At 31.9% G+C, this 19,845-nt stretch overlaps 1 protein-coding gene across 5 annotated transcripts; it reads right to left on the reverse strand.

Moving 5' to 3' along the window:
* Nucleotides 1-7,186: 7,186 nt before the first annotated feature.
* Nucleotides 7,187-18,840, reverse strand: LOC131643654 (type IV inositol polyphosphate 5-phosphatase 3-like). Of its 5 annotated transcripts, none has more exons than XM_058913937.1 (12): nucleotides 18,688-18,824; nucleotides 12,170-12,274; nucleotides 10,666-10,731; nucleotides 10,394-10,511; nucleotides 10,054-10,116; nucleotides 9,786-9,858; nucleotides 9,555-9,659; nucleotides 8,548-9,400; nucleotides 8,257-8,441; nucleotides 8,048-8,156; nucleotides 7,815-7,954; nucleotides 7,187-7,725 (listed from the first exon to the last, which is right to left on the reverse strand). In XM_058913937.1, exons 3-12 carry the CDS (start codon nucleotides 10,711-10,713, stop codon nucleotides 7,512-7,514), a joined length of 1,908 nt encoding a protein of 635 aa, XP_058769920.1. In that variant the 5' UTR covers nucleotides 10,714-10,731; nucleotides 12,170-12,274; nucleotides 18,688-18,824; the 3' UTR covers nucleotides 7,187-7,511. The 5 variants fall into 5 exon arrangements, with proteins under 5 accessions (XP_058769920.1, XP_058769919.1, XP_058769918.1 ...); XM_058913936.1 differs by having other exon boundaries at nucleotides 12,138-12,274; XM_058913935.1 differs by lacking the exon at nucleotides 12,170-12,274 and having other exon boundaries at nucleotides 18,688-18,840.
* Between the last annotated feature and the right edge of the window lie 1,005 nt (nucleotides 18,841-19,845).

Consider the following 19,845-nt stretch of genomic DNA (forward strand, 5'->3'; position numbering starts at 1 on the left):
TTTTATGTGAATTTTATTCATATAAATATTAATAAATCAAATAAAAAATGAAATAATTGAATTAAATCATGAGATTTATTCTTCAACCATATCCAACATCCCAAAATCAAATATTTGAGTGGAAATTTCGTGCAAGATTGATTGGAAAGAGAATTGAACCAAAATAGAAAGATTTGAAGAAATTTCCAATCAAATTTTTTCTCACTAACTAATCCATTATTTCCTCAAGTTTTTTAACCTAATTGACTCCGTATATATTGAGGCATAGAGGTTCAGTAGGGGAAGACGAAAAGAGGAGGAGAATACTAGGGTTTCCAAGAAAAAAAATTATTTAAGAATAGGTGGAAATCGTGTCTCTCCTTGCAGCCAAGATCAAGTCTTTTCAATTGCTCCAATTTGTTCCTAAGGACTCCAGGGGTCGATCCAAGCCAGAACACGAACTCAAAGCATCGTGAATAACTCCATTCACCTCCATGGTTTTAGCTACAAAATATCGTTGCAGGAACTGTAGCCAAAACAAAGGGAAATCGTAGCTAATAAAAACCAAAATTTAAATGGAGAAGATGAACAGCGACCACACGCGTGGCCCTATCCTATTCGGTAGTCAGCGGGATGACTCTCTCTCCGCCCAGGTGTCGCGTCTCCAATGGCTAGTCAATGCGCGTGGGTCCAGTTTGACTTGGTTTGAGACAAAAAAGAATTTATTAATTCATGTTTCATATATATTACATTATGATTATTTTATTAACGACTAACAAAAGCAGCCTAATTGGTTAAAGCGAGCGATGATTGATTGAGGGAGCGCCGGTTCAATCCTTGGAAGCGCCACTTAATTTTACATATTTTCTTTGATAAAGTATACTTACTAATCCAGAGCGTCTCACATACATGCACATACGATGCACCCTCAGATCGTGTCCATCAGATTATCAAGCATCCAGATCTCACGCCCCAGAAGCTGCATACACGCCATGGACACTCAGAGGCAATGTCACACTGAATCAAAGCTAAGTTATTTCTAAATTTTTATTTTATTAAATAAAATTTCTTTTATTTATTTTCTTTCCTCTTTTTATTCAAATATTGTTATAGATCTTTTTAGTATTTACTAAAATTATTTCTTATGATGTTATTTTTATAATTATTTATTTTAATCGAATATTCGTTTTTTTTTTACAATTTATTAATAATTGTTTTTAAACCCTAAAGATTATTATTTTTGCATGTGTTTTTAATCAATTAAATTTTTTTAGGTTTGTTAACCTCGATTTATTTATAAACCCTAGAATCCTCAGGTAGGTGTTATCCACTAACGCATATTTTAGCCTTACAAACCCTGTAGGTCACCATAAGTTTTCTTGAATAAACATGTTAGGTTCAGGAGTAGGGTTTGTAAACCTTTTAAGGGTTTATAGATCTTTAAGGTTTGTAGATCATTCATACACTAAAAATTCTTTCTTTGTTCAAATTTTCAGGATTAATCCAGATTCTCCGATTACGCGCCATGCCAATCAAAAAGCTAAGTTCCGCCCATTTTCTTATTTAAATTTAATTTTTATTAATTTTTACTTTTGCCTTATAGGTTCAATTAGGGTTTACTTCAATAGTCAATGAATCTCTCCTACACTCACTTTTATTTTCCTTTTAATTTTCAGGGTTCGAGGAAGATCAAGGCATTCAAGATTTTGATTAATTATTGTTCCCTCTTATTTTCTGTTTTAATTCCCCCACCCCGCAGGTGTTTATTGTAATAGCGTAGGAATTTATTTTCTACCTTTAATTTCTGCAAATTTAAACTGCGTGGTTAGTAATCTTAGGGAGTGCAAGCCTTTAATAGAATTAGGATAACTAATTATAAGATAAATATCTGAATTAACCACCTGATTGTACCACACACGCACCTTTAGGGTAATCTCTCTGGTTGCCTTGTTGCCTTATTAATTGGTTGCCTTAATTTTGTTGCCTAAAAATAGTCAATTCCCTCGATTCCGAGGATACCTAAAGCAATGTTGCCTTCAAAGTTATTGAAACTCCCCCGAGGTTGCCTTATGAAAAGTGATTGTCCCTATTGCTAAGGTATCCTCGCATGATGCCTAAAAAGATAAAATGACTATTATATCCTTCCCTTAGACTACCTGCCCTCTTTATGGCATGGGATAGTCTTATGGCGAACGATTACTCTCGATGACCCTTAAACATCCAATTGAAAGACTTCCTGCCTTCTTATGGTATGGATAGATCCTTTCGCCTGAAAAGCTAAAAGAACGTTTTTTCAAAACTTAGGGTAGTTGCTATTAATTGCTTGCTCTAATCCAAAATCTTTTTCCACTCTTTTCAAAGAAACTTTTCAAAAGACTACGCTTATTTACAAGCTAAAGTTCTTATTCCTATTCACACATTACTCTTTCAAACAAATCAAACATTTCAAACAAAGTGAGCTAAGCAATTAAGAGCCCATGGATAACCATGGATGCAAAGGGTGCCTTGCACCTTCCCTTTGCATAACTTACCCCCAAACTCAAAATCTTTTCAAAAGGTCTTACCTGTTCTTTTAGCCTTTCCTAATTGGATAAAATAAAAGTCGGTGGCGACTCTTGCTTAACCGCGACATTTCAAATAAAGTCAGTTCACCGTATTACAATGGCACTACAAGTGCGCTGCAACACGCTTCAAGAATTTCAAAACAACAAAAATCTAGTGAAGTTTCGCTTCCAGCACGCAGGTGGCGTAACTGCCATACAACACATTTTTCTGCACAAAGGGCAAGTGCGCTACAACACACTTTTCTAAGAAAAGCGCACTAAGGCGGCCAAAACTCCAAAAGGCGGTTTAAGAATTCTTCAGGGTTAAGCAATATAGGCATGGTGCAGTGAGGATTTCTGAGTAGGACGAGGATAGCAGCTTTTGGAAATTTTCTATAAGTAGAGAACTTAAGCCATGTATTTGGGAGATTCCATTTTTAGTTATTTTAAGTCCAATATCATTGTAATAACTTAATTTAGGGAGGGATGGCAAGGATCGAGGTGGATACGCATCAAGAATCGGGAAGGGGTAGGAATGATATTGGTTGGATCTTCCATATAATAAATAGAAGCCTATATAGTATTAAAATTGTTACCTTCTTCATTATAATCATAGGAGGAGTCGGTGAAAGGAAGATTGCAAATGTGTGTGAATTCTTCAAGATTTACCCCGATTTGGTGTTTCTTTACTTCAGAGGTTAAAACCCCATATACATAGTTGAGGTTAGCATAAAACATTCTTACTAAAGTAGGGAACCTTTCTTTGGGTACTTCACATATGAAGTTCTATAAATCGGCCTCCGTAAAATTTGAACAAAACCATAATATTTGAAGATATTCTCTTCCAAATAGAGAGACTTAAGAATTTCTCTTTTAGTATAGTAGCGGTTGAAGTTAGTTTCTTGCTCTTGGGAATAGAAATTTTTAGAAGTAAGAGGAAGAGGCTCGAAGGTGTGTGATCCCTTTGGTTCCATTTATGATGATGAAGAGAAGAAGAAGAATATTTTTCTCTAAAACACTCAAATATGCACATAATAGAGAAAGGTAAAATGAGATGACGAGAAAAGAGAAAGAATACCTCTTTATAGACTTTGTCTAATCGATTAGATTAATTAATACACATGGTTGGCAGTTGGGAACTTGTCGTTACACTGTTTTCCAATGCCCTAAATGATTACCTCTTTAATCTAATCAATTATTTTGTGATAATCATGATAGATTTAAAACTAAATCTTTCTAATCGATAAGGATCTTAGTTTAATCAATTATATAGTTCATTTTCATCTTTCTTGGTCTTTTTGGACCTTGGTTTGAGATTTTCTTTTATGGATTGCTTTTGGCACCCCTTCTTTATTGGAATTGAACTTCCTTCTTCTTAAAACGCTTAAGACTCAATTTAATAGTTAGTAATAATAATCATTATAGGGTTAAATATTTTTAGACTTTTAAACCTCTAAAAAGTGTATTATCTTAAATATCAAATAACCTTGATAAAAACTCCCTCTTTCAAGGGAACGAAAAAACACTATTGTAAATTCTTCTCTATAAATCGTTGGATACGAGAGTAGGTTTAAACAATGAGACTGATAAATCCATTGCAAACTTATCATATCAACTTAATGAGGGGATAAATGATCATCATAGATCATAAATATTGAGAACCATCCTTAACAAGTGCTTTGATCAAGTCCATTGAAATACACCATCAACGAACATTACTTGGATCCCAGGCATCGGAATTTCATCAACCATATCTTGTATACTCAATGGTATACATCTTGTCTAGTACTTATTCATTTAATACGCACTAAGGAATCAATTAAAGCTGCAAAGCATTTCTGCAAAAGTAAACTAGGTTTTTACCTTTGGTACCCAAATCTTTTTTAGTCCTGGTGCATTAGTAGTTCTAAGAAGTCAAGTTTTAATACCTTTATAACTTCTTAGTTTATCATATTAAGAGGGCTCTATATGGCCAAGCTTATCACAATAAGATCATTTATAGACAAGGAAATTCAATTTCTTTTTATTAAAGCCTTTTTTTATGTGATCTTCTATATTTAATACCTAATTCAGTTATATTCAAGGAAGGCCTTTGATTTGACAGAATAAAATATAGGCTTTCTTTCCCCTTAGTAAATTTACTAAGGGTTTCATGAATCTTTCACTTCCTTTTTCACCGAGGCACAAGTCTCACATTTTACAGTTTGGTTTCTAAGATTATCCATTTCATATATTGCATTTAATATTTAGTCTTTAAAATATGTGTAACGCTTTTAAATTTTATCAAGTTCCTCAACTAAATTGAAATTTAATTTAAATAGTTACTTGTATGATAACGTTGTTACCTCGTAATCTTCTTCGTGAGAAGATTTCAAGAAAACGTGTTCATATTCTTTGTTGGATGAAGATTCTTCAAAGATTTTACTAGAGGTTGATTCTTCAAGATCTCTCATTGTTGTCAAGTCTCTGAAGATATTATTCGTTGAGACTTTTTCTCATTTCTTCTTTAGAAAATTCTATTGACTGAGACTTTTTCTTCAAAGCTGCTAGAGATTCTTATAGTTTTGAGCTTATCCCTTCATTTTTTAACAATTTAATCAACTCATTATGTTTCTCATTGATTTCTTCCTTCTTTGATTTTTCCTGAAACTTGTAAAAATTTCCATCTTTTGTTTTAAGGATTGGATCAGGTTTCAAATTCTAAAATTTAACTCTTAGATATTTGTTAGCAATGAAAGTTGTAACATGGCTTCCAAGAATTCTAAAGGTTGATCACCATATGTGAAAGTAATTTGCATATTCATCTAGTGTTTCGACTTGTTCTTCTTGTGTGTTCATTCCCTCTTAGTTGACAATCGGATATACTCCACGGATAATTTCAAGAGTGTCTCACATCTCCTTGGCGGAACAACAATTAAAGACATAAATAAAAAGGTTTTCTTTTAAGGACATAACTAAAAGGTAAAGAAAATAACTGGAAAACAAAAGAGATGAGGGAAGAGAAATAACACTAGAGAATTATATAGATTCACCAAGAACACCTAATTATGTACCCAAATTTATTGTTAAGAGTATCCACTAAACTTGAAAGCTTTTAGGAGATTGTGTTGTCGAACCCCTTATACCAGGAAATGAAAACTTTCAGGAAAACTTATAACCAAACAACGGAAAAAGGCTTAGAGCGATTCGTTTCTACACCAAACGGAGATTTAGCATACGTTCATTTTGAACTAAGATAGATTTTTTAGTTGGTTATCCTCCGAACCAAACCGGGGTTTTACACAAGCAGGCCACTAACCAACTTGAGATTTTTACAGGGATGATTTTGAACCTACTGAGTTATTACACTAGGCTGAACTAAAAAACCAAGTAAGATTTTAACCAAGATGATCTCAAACTAATAGAGCTTTTAATCCAGCATAGCCCAAGAACTGTTGTGAAGATTTTCACTGGTTGATCTTTGTTAGAATCCCATTTGTGCATATTTTGTATATAAGTTTTGTGGTATTTCTTAAACTCTTGTGCCAAATTTGATTACCTTTTGATATATTAGTATGTAAATAAATAACTTTGTGTTTATTTTCTAAATTAAGTTAGTTTATTAACTCTTGTAATGTTTTCTTTAGGTTTTAACAACTTTTGGGCAAGATGGAATGAGAAGAATGATCAAAACAAGCTTGCAATGAGGGTGGAATACAAAAAGAAGGAGTTTTGTGCAAGAAGGTCCGCTCAGCGGAGTCCAAGCGGACCCAGGCAGAGATTTTTCCACCAGCAAGTCCGCTCAGCGGAGTTGAAGCGGACATGGGCAGGGACGAGCAACAAAGTTGGCTCCGCTCAGCGGACCTTGAAGACAAATTAGATATTTTGACTGCTCCGCTCAGCGGACCTGCTCCGCTCAGCGGACCTACTTTTTCAACTTTTGTTCTTAGCCACATAAAATTGATGATTAAGAGGATTAGGATAGTTTTTATCATAAGATACACTTGGAGAAAAAGCTAGGGCAAGAGAAGAAGAGAAAAACCATTTTCCTTAAGAGAAAATCAAGATTTCTAAACATCTTTCTTTGATCTTCTTGAGTTTGATGTCACTAAATCTTGGTTTGTTGCTTGTTGTTGAAGCTTCCATGGATATGGAGGGCTAAGTTTCATCTTGTGTCAAGATTAGAGGTAGTTAGTTTGTAAATATGTACTTTCTTTGATCTATTATGTATGAACTTGGTTAATGATTAATACATGGTGAATATCTTGTTATTTATGTTTCATTTGTTGTTTTGGATCATTATTGAGAGATATGTTTCAAAGCTAGACCTAAAAGATATTCATCTATCAATAAACAAACTCTAGAGATAGATTTGTGAGTTGATAATCACAAGTATCAAGCTTTTAAGATTATCATGTTGATTGTCGGCATGAGAGATCATCTGACGGTGAATATGATAATAATCACGATATTGCTTTAGAGATAAACGGTATCGAGAGGATACGTGATTGTATTAATCATTAATAGGTTCATATATGTAACTATTAGAGTACATATGAAGCAAACTAATGAACACTAATCTTGACACAGTTTTACCAAACCGTTTTTAAATCCTAAGTTATTGTCTTTAAATGGAGATTTAAGTTTCTGCAAAGCTGTATTATAAAGCTACCTTGTACTGAAAGTGTAGGGAATCAAAGCTGGATTGATAAAGCATCTTCAACACATTGCATTCTATTTATTCTTTACAAACATACCCAAAGTTTCCTATGAAAGCTCTTCAAATACAGTTCAGAGTTTACATATACAGCCAATCTAACAATTAGCTTTTAAACATGTTCATAAGATACCTGATGTACAGATCATACAACTATTTTTTCTATAAGATTTGACTTTAGAAATATATAAGAAATATCAAATGAAGAAATTTATTAATATCTAGTATAGTGACTCTGAATTTGACAAGTTGGAATAACTAGCATTGTTGCTCCTTCACCTGTCCAGATTGTGCTATAAATTCCAAGTGCCAAAACTTGTGATGATTTCATCGTTTCCGATCTCCGCATCCGTGAATGTAAGTGCTCTCTGTAGCTTCCTTGGATTGAAAACCTCAACCTCAGCAATATATGTCGCAGTCACGGGTCTATGGTCTGAAAGTTTAAGTTCATTCCTTTTGTAGCTCAGTAATCTCATTCCATTTCCATATGAAAGAATGCGATCACACCTGAAAAGTAATCTCGAATATTAAAAAGAAAGACACATATTGACACAGACATTGGCGAAGAATCTCAATTCAAACGAGTTAAAGTATACCATGCTGGTGTACGCCTCCCAACTTTCGGCTCCTCCCCGATGTACTTGTCTGAATTAACCTCGTACTTATAGGTTGGAGGGAAATTTAACATTCCTTCTGACCATCCATTAAATACACCTTTTTCTAGTTCTTTCGCAAGCTGTTATAATAAGATGTCGATGTCAATAAATAACATACATTTCTCTCATGCAGTACACAATTCATCTAATGAAAGGTTGTATATTAGTATTACCTGGTCGCTCTCAACCAATTTCGACCACTGCTTTTTCGAGATAAGATCTCTTGTTTTTTCATATGACAAATTGATACGGTAATTCAGATCACCGAACCAGATTATTCTTCTGCAAAAAAATTGGAATTTGCTTAAATGATTATAATTATTTCAAACAGAATGTGAAAGGACACAACAATGTCAATGTGGTGTGTAAAACATGGACTCACTCATGATCGAATATACTTTTGGGAAGTCCGATATCAGAAAGTGAATAAAAATGAGTCCTTTGATGGATTTCACGAACATCGGCATTTCTTTTGATTTCATCTGCTTCCTTTTGACCTGATGTAAGATGGGTGCATACAAAGCAGAAAAGTGTCTGATATATAGACATGCTCACTGATACTGATCCCTGAAAAATATCGAAAAAAAATAATTTAACTTTATAATCATCCGATTTTATATTTGTCATATATGTTTAGCAACTGATCACAAAGAAAAAGGAAAATTTTAAAGACCTTGTTGCCAATATAGCCCATAACACCAACACCAACAGTGGAAACCTTCAAATTCTGAATATGTTTCCGCACGCTTCTTCGAACCCAAATGGTGATGTAAATCCCAACCATCTGCTTGCTCACTATCTTGACATAAGAAGATCTTGTTTTCCTCTTCATCAAGGCTTCAAGGTCAATTTCAGCCAATATATCCATTGCATGTGTTTTTGATTTAAAAGAATCTGTGGCTCTAAATGACTTTGTCGCGTTAAATGATTTAACTGGTTTAAGAGAAGTTGCTCTCTCCAATACGGTATGAGATAACAAATGTAATGGTGGCTCTGGCCAACTCAAACCAATCCTTTCAGTCCCACTAACCATTCTAGATAGTTTACTAATCTGTGGAGAAGATGGTGTTTCAAATTTTGCCGATAAATCTTCGTCACGTAAACAGTTTAGCCTATCCAACCTCCTCTGATAAGATAACTGATTCTCTATATCATTATCAACCTTCACTCCTGAGTTGGCAATATCAGCAGCATTTGAATCCTTCAAACTAGTATTCAATGACTCATGTGTGATTGGTTTATCGGTGACTCCATCAAATACTTCATATCCTTCATCCAAAGGATGGATTTCCTCGCCGATATCACCATCACTTTCTAGTAGCATTTCTTCTTCTTCAATATCTGGAGCATCGTCAGATGGTTTAAACTTTGATGGCGATGGAGGATCACTGAAGGATTTTATCTTTGATGGTTTTGGTTGAACTCTATTCAATGTTTCTTTAATAATGTTTTCCCATTTCGGCACATTACGAGTATCTACAGCACCGAAAATGTTGCTTGTGTTTAAAGGTACAATCTCTTGAAGACTGCAATTAGAAAGTGCAAAAAAACTATTTAGTCAAACAAATTGAACAATATGATGAAAATTTTGATATTGTCAGTCCAAAAAGTTTTACATTATCAACAAAGCAGAATCGACCATATGTGCGACTTTAGGAGAAAATTTAACGCGAAACTTACCCAAGGACATATATATCAGCTGGATGGTTAATGTCTAGCCAATCATCAATATCAAGGTCATTAGGTGGAAGTTTCCCTCCAACATTCCATGTCCCAACACATACTCTAAAAGAGAAAAAATGTAGAACAGAATCGAAATATGAGAGGCTTTTGAGAAATAACGAGTAAGCTATGTTTTCTACGCTATCTAATCATTGCAAGTATTGAAAAAACACGAGAGCGGTTCCTAACCTTAGTTCCTTCTTGTTTATATACTGAGACCTTACTGTCAATGACTTTTGCCTCCTTAAGCCAGGGAGAAATTCTGCAGTTCATTCGAAATTTAGAGGGTGTGTATATATAAAGCAATCACGCAAACGTGTGGTAAATTTTCGCGATTCGAAGAATAGAAGTAAAATTAGAAACAACTACTAGTACAACTGAATTGAGGTCAATCAGTAAAACTTGTGTGTTATCATTTGATAAACTAAATTTCATATACGAAAGAAAAATAAATTACCACATGATTCAGATGGAGTTTCATCCTCTTTGCTGTCCCTATACCGCGAACCGGTTCTCCACTCTGCATAATACACCAAATTCAAACTGAAACACATGACAGAAAAACCAAACTAAACAAGAATCGTCACTCATCATACAAGACTCGGTCTCTAAGATCCCAAAACAATAACAATTCTCAATTAGACACAAACCAAAATTGTCAATTTCCGAGTTCTAATAAAATCAATTATACACCTCCAGAATCAATCCTGCTTACTCCAAACGTGAAACCAAACATACACAGAATTTTCCCTAATCTCATCCGTTGTACGATTAGAAACATCAATCAATAGACTAACCTTCATTGTCAGAGTCAGTTTCAGGGTCATCCTCAGTATCATCAGAGTCAGCAACATAATCAGGCTTCTTGCTTCTAATGTTAAGCCATTTGCGCAACACCATAGTCGCCCATAAATTCTACAAACAACAACAACCAAGAAAAAATAATAACTCAGCTCAATTTCACTGCAATCTACCTTACTGAACTCAGTTTCCAAATACTCACAAACACCAAATTGAACAAGCATATTGAAATCAACCATGCAAGAATCAAGATAGAGAAAACAAGTACCTGTTTTTGCTTGTTGGCTGAGTGTTGATGCTGCTGCTGCTGCTTCATAACTGCTTAAAATTATTGCTATAAATTTACAAACCATAAATAGAATGAGAGAATGAAGTCTGAAACTGAAGAAAAAGAGGGAACAAATAACATGTTTAGACAAGATTTGAAGATGCAAACAAAAGTAAGATTGTCTTACTCTTACACAAAAAAATAATGATATTTGTATTGACTATTTTAGGGGTAAAATGTCTTGTCATATACAATTTGAAGGGATTGTTTTATATTCTATGGAATTGAAATTGAAATGTATAAATTACTATTTTGAGGATTTCTTGCAAGTTTAGATTTTGTATAATGGACTCACATCACATGCATTTATTTGAATGAATCTGGTGGATATTAAAATAATGAATTGCAAATTAATGATGATTGTGATGTCAATTATTTTTCAAATTAAAATTATCAGTGTGTTTTTTATCCTTCAAATTATACTTACTGTAATTATAATTTTTTAAAAATGTTTTTTAATTTTTGAATTATAATATAAAATATAAAATTTAGATTTAAATCATTTGATATAATGGAACGGTCCCTGAAACACGAAGGCAAATACGCGTTTGGGAATATTGAATATGTATCTTATTAGTTGTGATATGCAGGGATTTATTTCTGGTTTTGAATATTATTTTTACACCACTAGGCACTAATTCCAAATATATATAAACTTCATATGTATATGCAAAGACAAATTAACGTCGGCAATTTAATTACTCACGTCACGGCACAGCATTTTCCTCTTTTTGTTTTCTCTCCCATTTTACTAAACCGTACATTAAACAAGTTTTACACATTATTATTATTATTATCATCATATAGAGGATATCATATCAAACTCAAACATTAAATTATGCCCATACACCATGCAGCTTCCTAGTTCCCTACCATACCACTTGCTAAATTTAGGGTTTGTTTGGATTGGTGGTGGACATAATTCATTCTAGTAAAATTGAGTTCGGTAGAATTGATTTTATCATAATTGAGTTTAGCAAAATTGATTTATGTTTTGATACATTTATGTAAAAGTGAGTTGATTACAGTATAAAAATCATCGAGAATCAATTCTAGAGGCAGAAACTACAAATTCTAACTTCAAGTATAATCCATTCTGAAGATAGAATCAATTCCACTTTTACCTAACCAAATATTTTAAAATCATTCAAAATTAATTCTATATTTCTAAAATTGTGTTTGACCTTTCTAAAAGCCAAACCAAATATGCACGAATAAATTAATTTTGTTACTAGTTTCTTCATTGTTAAATTTAGTAAAAAAACTCAAGAGGAATTACTTTTTTGTTCATTAGATTTACTAATTTCTTCAATGTTACATTCTTTGCAATCTATGTCGACGATTATTAAATAACGAAGTGTGAGGCAAATGACAAAAAATATATATTGAAGAGATAGCAAACATAACCCTACAGTTAGAAGAAAGCATTGATTATGTCTCTCACATCAGAAATGACAATCCTTCGACCATAGATTTCAACTAAGGTACACCCCCTCCAGGCCCCTTGAAAGGAAAAGGGCTTCCTCAACGTTCACACTTAAAATACTACCTAGAAATGAAAAAGAGACAATAAGTTTTTAAATTCTTGTATTAAGAATTTTAATTTAGTCGAGATTAAACGATGATAAAATTCTTGTCTTAAGATTTAATATTATGTCAAAATTTTAGGCGTATAGATTAGTGCATAGTATCACTTCTTTTATTTTAATCTAACTGGATGCTCATTTTGACATGGCAATAGTAATTTTGTGTATAATGGAACAATTGGCGACTCATGACTAGTAGAAGATTTGTATAAAATTTATATGTGAAAATAAAAAGATGTTTTCTTAAAATATAAAACACAGAAACTACTAATAGTAAAAAACCGTTCTATGGGGATGTGGCAATTTTAAGAATCAGAAACTTTTATGCCATTCAAGCCAAGAGCTAGTGACAGTGTGTGATTTGTAAGTACAGAAGCCAGAGTGTCTAAGATGGCAATTTGACCCATTTTCAATAGGCACCCACGAAAATATTTATAAGGGTTAAATACGTTTTTAGTCTCTATAAATATGCGACCCTGTATTTTTGGTCCCTATAAAATTTTTCTTCAATAAATGGTCCTTCTAAAATTTTTATGCATGCAATTTCAGTCCCTGCTATTTTCTAAAATTTTAAAAACTGTTTAATTACTCTTTAATTTTTAAATTTTTCAATAATTTTTTTTATATATGTTTAGAATACTGTAAAATATTTATTTACCAAGTTTTAGAATTTTTTAAAACGAGAAAAATTAAATATGAATTTTTTAAATTTCAAAAAATAATGATAAAAGTAATAAAAATCTCAACTTAGAAATTAAATTTTGAGTTTCTTTTTTTTTCAGGAACTTTTTAAAACATTATGAACATGTTTGCAAAATAATCTTTCTAAAATACACATTGGTTTGACAGTAAGGACTGAAACTAGATGCATAATAATTTTATAAGAACTATTTATTAAAGAAAAATTTTATAGGGACTAAAAATGCAGGGTCACATATTTATAGGGACTAAAAACGTATTTAACCCTATTTATAATAAATAGGGTAAAAGTCTGCAAAAATAAATATGAACATGAGTTCGGATAATTATCCACTAAAGTAAGCAGACGCATGTGCGGATATAGGCACCTTAGTACCCAATGCTCCACACCTGCACACTATATGTATTTATATATTTTAAATTATCTTCTTTTATAATAATGTATGTCTATCAATTTTAAACAATACTTCAATGTTAAATCATTATGTATTTAATATATGTGTTTGTTTATTTCATAATTCAACAAAATAGTTTTTTGAAAATTTTTTAGAGTGTATTTGTTTCAAAGATTGAAATTTCATTTTCGGGAATCTTACATCGGAAAAGCAACAAAACCATGTTTGTTTCAAGTTTTTAAAAATTATTTTTGGGTATTATTTATTCTAAGGAATATTTTTACACATGATTTTTGCTTAAATTTTTTTCATGCTTAATAGGTGGAAATCCAACATTCTCATGGGAATAAAATTTAACTAATTACAACTTCTCATTACTACTCACATTTACTTTAATTTTTATTTTTTATAATTTTTAAATTAAATAATATTATAAATATTCCTCTGAATTTTAGTTTTTAACCAAACACTTAGATAGAAATATTATTCCTAGGAATAATAATTTTGGAAATATATTTTTAAGGAATATTATTTTATAACTTAAAACAAACGCACGTTCTTTAAAACTTAAAATTATATAATATTTTATAATTGATATATTTATTTTTTATTAAAAATGCAGATAACAGATACTAGTATAAATACTTACATATTCACAAGGCATGGATACGGATGTTAAAATTAACACTTAAGTACAGAGATTTTTTTTCATCTGTTAATATAGGATTGGATATTATAATATCTACCGATACCGAAACCATGTCCATTGTCATTCATAAGAGTACTGTCCCTCTCAACTAAGAATGGACAGGTCTATTTTTTTTTCTTATGCATAATAGAAATAACAAAATCAATAATGAAAATGCAAATAAAAAAATCTATATTTAAAAGGTGATTGTGTTAATTGTCCTATTTGGCATTGAGCAAGCAAGATGTACACAAGTCACAGCAGGCTTATCGTCAAATCTATGTGGGGAAGTATCTAGTCATGTAAACAAATATACACATGTTGGGTTATATAAATTTATTATATAATTCTCTATAAATTTCAAGAGTTTAAAGATAGTGCACTGTCAGTGTAAATCAGTTTTACATATACAACTAATTAAAATGCTTTAATTTGCCATGTAATTACAGTTTTTTAAAATTAAAAATTAGCTTTATTCTGATGCATGTCTCTCATTGGTTGACAGTGTAAAAATACTTTACACTGTCAATGCATTTCCTTTTTTCCCAAATTGAAATTATATTGAAAAGAATGTGAAATAATAAATTTGTAAAAAATGTGTATTACTTTTATACAGTTGTGTATATAATTATTGATATAATAGAAAAGGAAACAAGTTTGTATATTTTGATTTAAAATTAATAGAAATTTTATTGTAAAAAAGTTATGGTACATGTATAAGTTTATAAAAACTTATAAATATGAAAAATTAATCTTAAACTTAAATATGGGTAGAGTATATGCATCCTTGTTAAAAGGTACTCCCTCCGTCTCATAATAAGTGTCCCATTTGAACTTTTCACGGTTCTTAAGAAAATGATTAGATGTGTTGATTTTAGTGATAAATTTAATACCATTTACTAAAGTACCCTTATTTATTATAGGAGTAGTGGAGTAGTTGGAAAACGTGAAAGTTAATATATAGGGGTATAGTAGTGGAAAAAATTAATAAATGTTGCATTGATATTCGAAAGGGACATTTATTTTGAGACACAAGAAAAGTGCAAATGAGACACTTATTATGAGACGGAGGGAGTAACATTTGGTACTTATAGCTTTTAAATAAGCATAACGATGGGTGACATAAGAAATTTGTGAGTTAACTTGTAAAGTCGTATGAGTCTGCAAGTTGATTCGAAAGTCTGACAACCATCATTATATGAAGGTGATGCTATTCTAGTTTTTACAACTGTATGATGCAATAATGAAAAGAAAAAAAGAGTTCACTTATTACTAGTTTTGGCTTAATTGGAGTTTCTATTTTGAGAGTTGCGGAAATTTGAGATATCGTATTCATTTACTTTGTCAATCACTTAAAACAATATAGTGTTAGGCCATGTGTTGAAAATATACTCTTCTATACGATAAATATCAAAGATGAAATTCTCTTGAAAAATCCTTTTAGTGAAGACGAAGTGAAAAAGATTGTTAAGGAGTGCGACAATTCCAAAAGCCCTAGGCCAGATAGTGCTAATTGATTTTTTAGGTGACATTAAAGTTGAGTTCTTGATTTTTTTTTTGCCCGAATTTCAAATAAACAACAAGATGGTAAGAAGTTCAAATTTCACATTTATTACTTTGATTTCCAAATTTTACAGTCCAAGTTTTCCATATTTCAAGCCTGTATATTTAGTGGGATGTTTGTATAAAGTCGTGGCGAGAAATGAATGATGGAATGTATATGTTCTGCTTCTGTAAGTGTTCTTATTAATGGTAGCCTAATCAATGAATTCAATTTGGAGAAGGGTCTTAAAATTTGGAATCATTGGTCACTTTTCTTGCTTTTGAAGTTATCGAATGGCTCAATTTAATATTTTCCACTTCAGTTAATATTGGCTTATACATAGGCTATTCGATTAGGGATGATTTTCAATTTAGGGTCTCTCATTTGCAGTTTCTAGATGACATTATTATTTTGAGGAGAAAATTTAGCGAATGTAAGAGAAATCAAGGTCAATCTATTAATTTTTGAACTCATATCATGTTTAAGGTTAGTTTCCAAAAAAAACCTTACTTGTCGTTACTAATGTGCCAACTTCTTGGCTAGATGAGGCTTCTCAAGTGTTTAATTGCAAAGTTGGTTAGGTTCCTTTCAAATATCGTGGTTATCTAATTGGTGTCAATCCTTATAGTTTATATTTTCAGCAAAGTTGATTGATAAAATTGGAAATAGGCTTTTTACGTGGAAGAGTAAGAATTTATTAATGGAAGGTTGGCTTGTGTTACCCAATTTCCTCCTTACAAGTTTATTTTCTCTCTTCCTTTAAGGCTTATTTAAATATCATATCTAAAAATGAATCTTTGTTCTTTCTTCAAGGCTCGCTCAAGTATCTCTCTACAATTGAATTTTTGTCTAAATCTTTTTTCATAGAAAAGGAGTGAAAAATCTCATAAAGTATACTAGATTTATTGAGATACGATGTGTTTAGAACGAGACAAAGATGGTTTGAAGGTCTGTCATAGATAGAATTAAATGTTTTATTATTAAGAAAATGGTAGTGTAGAATGTATGTGGGCTAAGGTGCACTAAAATTTAGAGTTTTATTTCAAAAATATATAACATTTTGATGTCTTGTCTTAGGTGGGGGAAGGAAAACATCTATATGGTGGAAGGATTTTCAATTTGTTTGTAAAGGTGGTATGGGTGTGGAGAATTACGTCGATGAGTACTTTTTATGTGTGGTTGCTGATGGGGTGGGAACATTCTTTTGGTGTGATCCCTAGATAGAATATGACGTGTTCTGAGAGAGAATTAGTAGACTCTACAATGTAGCATTAGATAAAAATGTATCGGTAGCTGATATTTGCATATTGTGTTTGATAATTCAATAGAGGGAGGGGTCGGGGCAAAGACTTTTCGCGTGGGAAGAGGGGATAGTTGTATAGCGTGATGTGTTACTCGTTAACTTTGTTTTGTAAAAAAATGTTCACGATAGATGGTTTTGGGGGTTTTAAGCTACGGGAAATACTCCTTTAAAGATGTTTGTCAATTTTTAATTCAGAATTCAACTTTTCATCTAGTGGATGACATTGATTATGTTTGGTGTTAAGTGGCTCCTTTAATAGTGTTGTTGTTGAAAAATAGATTTCCAACTAGAGATAATTTGACCTTCCATGGTATTCTTACTATCAATTCTTTGTCGTATAGTGGAGGTGTAGGAAGAAAATAATGTTCGTGAATTTTTTTGTGACTATGAGTTTTTCGGGAAGGTGTGGAGTGAGATCCTTCAATGGTTGAGAATATCTTATATCTTACCTAAATCATTTTAATGGATGCCCGTCAGTTTTATGATATTATTGGAAGAATAAGAAGATAGAGATGATGTTCATGTATTTTGATTGACGTGCATATGTAGTATCTTGAATGAAAGAAACTATCTTGAATGAAAGAAACGATAAGTTTTTCGAGAAAAGGAGTCATCTTCAACACAAATGATTGATACAATTAAGTTTTTATCTTGATGGTGACTTCAAACACGGAACTTAAATACTACAATTGAATTGGATATCTATTGGCTAAATTATTTGAAATACCTTGATTTGCTTATTTCTTACAAGCAACTTTGATTTCTATTTTTATTTTTGTTGTATTCTTTGAATTGAGTTTTAAGGTGTGATTTTTTATTGGAGAAATTTTAAATACAATTATTTACGTGTGAATTTTACTATTTTTCAATAAAAATCTAATAAATGTATAATTTTCTCTTACTCATATGAAATTTTCTCTTATTTTTACTCCTTATATAATATTTAAGTACACTTATTATATTTTAATTGAAAAATAGTAAAAATCACACCTAAGAAATTAGAACTTTTTTGTAAATTTTCTCTTTTTTTAAGGTAAATTCTTTGATACCTTTGAAATTAAGTTGGATACCGGTACCTTTAATATAAATTATATTAAAAATTTAATTTAATTTAAAATAAAATAAAATAAAAATGTGACATGACAATGAATCATGGTGTTTGATTAGTTGAGGGTACCGTATCCAACTAAATTCAAAAATACCGGAGTGTGAATTTTTTTTTTTTAATATGTTGTAATTTATTTGATGTTCTATTTTCCATACTTTCTGATTTAGTATTATAGTAGTTCTTTTGTCAATAATTTTTTCACTTTTTCTAAAAAAAAAGAAATGAATTACTTTTGTTTAATGAAGCTCCATTTACCTCCATTTACTTATAAAAGAAATACTCCTTAAAGTAAACACTACAAATAAAATCGAATTATCATTGAGAGGCTTTATATTTCTAAAAGCATAGGCTTTATCTGGTACTAAACTTTAGGTTGTTTGATTAAGAAATCTTAGCCCCTCTTATATAATTTCTTTGAGAAGAAGAGAAAATCATCTATGAACTACACACTAACACATCGATATTATTAATGTAAACCTTCTTGTCTACACACAGACAAAACTATCGAGTAAGAAAAAAAAAAAAAAAAAAAGACTAAACATGAAGTTTAACTATTGAAACTTTAGATCTTAAACCATACTAATTAATAGAGAAGTGTAAGAAGCAAATTAAGGAAAATAGTTGATAAGAGATTAATTACCTGACTTGTGTTTCTTCGTCAGCTACTGCAACCGTCGGTTGTTGAAACTTTAGGTACTGAGCAGAAAAAAGTGACACTCTAAATTTCAGTGGCAAATTCACACTTTATGAAAGTAGAAATTAGAATATAAATAGCTTTAGGAAAAAGATGGATGAAACACCTTTCTATCATTTTATTCTACTTAATCTTATTTATGGTACACGTGGCTTTTGTATTTACACTATGTCTATTCTATGATTGCTTGCTTTATCCTAAAACAAATAAAAACATTAATCTTGTATGAGGGGAAAAAATGTATAATAGTGTTTTCTTAAAACATAATTTTTGTTACAAAAATATATGTACTCTTTCTTATATCTCTTACAACTTTCTAAATTTATATATATATATATATATATATATATATATATATATATATATATATATATATATATATATATATATTCTAGATTGACTTAAGATTCAACCTAGTCTACTTCGGCCTCATTGAACTTAGAAGTCTAAAGCGTCTCTGAATCCTGGAGGAGCGAACACGTGCTCGGCTCCTAGGAAGCCTAATAGCGTTGGAACACTGCACCACGTGCTCGACATACGATGTTCTCCGCGAGCGTCACATCTGACGAGGACTTTCCTCCTCGTCCAGACTCAGGCTTACAAGGCACGCTCCCCGTGAGCGTTCCTTTCGTCGAGGGCTCTCTTCCTCGTGGCCTTATATCGAGGTCCCTCCTCCTCGAAGGGTCACTTCACATTCAACCCCCCGAATAATACGGAGTCCACGTAGTCCCTGAAAGATCGCGTCTCCCTTCGACTTTGGAGTGGTTGACCAGGACGGAGACCACGTACTGGTCTTCGATATTTCCACCTGGAATCCTGGCAATCTCCTGTCCAATTGGCACAGCGCTGGGGGCTACAAATACCTTCTTTCACTAGAGGGTCAGGTATTCACTTCTTATCCTTTACCTTGTACTTGCGCTCTGTTGTTCGTCTTCTTACTTTAGCATCGGAGTACCTTGCAGATACACCCCCCAGTTCACAGAAGATCCAGATCCTTGCAGGCCTTGAAGATCCATCTGATCAGATACGATCAATATATAATATTCCAAAATATATACTCATTTTTTAATAATAAAGACAAATTATTGAAAAATAATAATAAAA

The sequence above is a fragment of the Vicia villosa genome, linkage group LG1, assembly GCF_029867415.1.
Source record: "Vicia villosa cultivar HV-30 ecotype Madison, WI linkage group LG1, Vvil1.0, whole genome shotgun sequence".
Classification (NCBI taxonomy): Eukaryota; Viridiplantae; Streptophyta; class Magnoliopsida; order Fabales; family Fabaceae; genus Vicia; species Vicia villosa.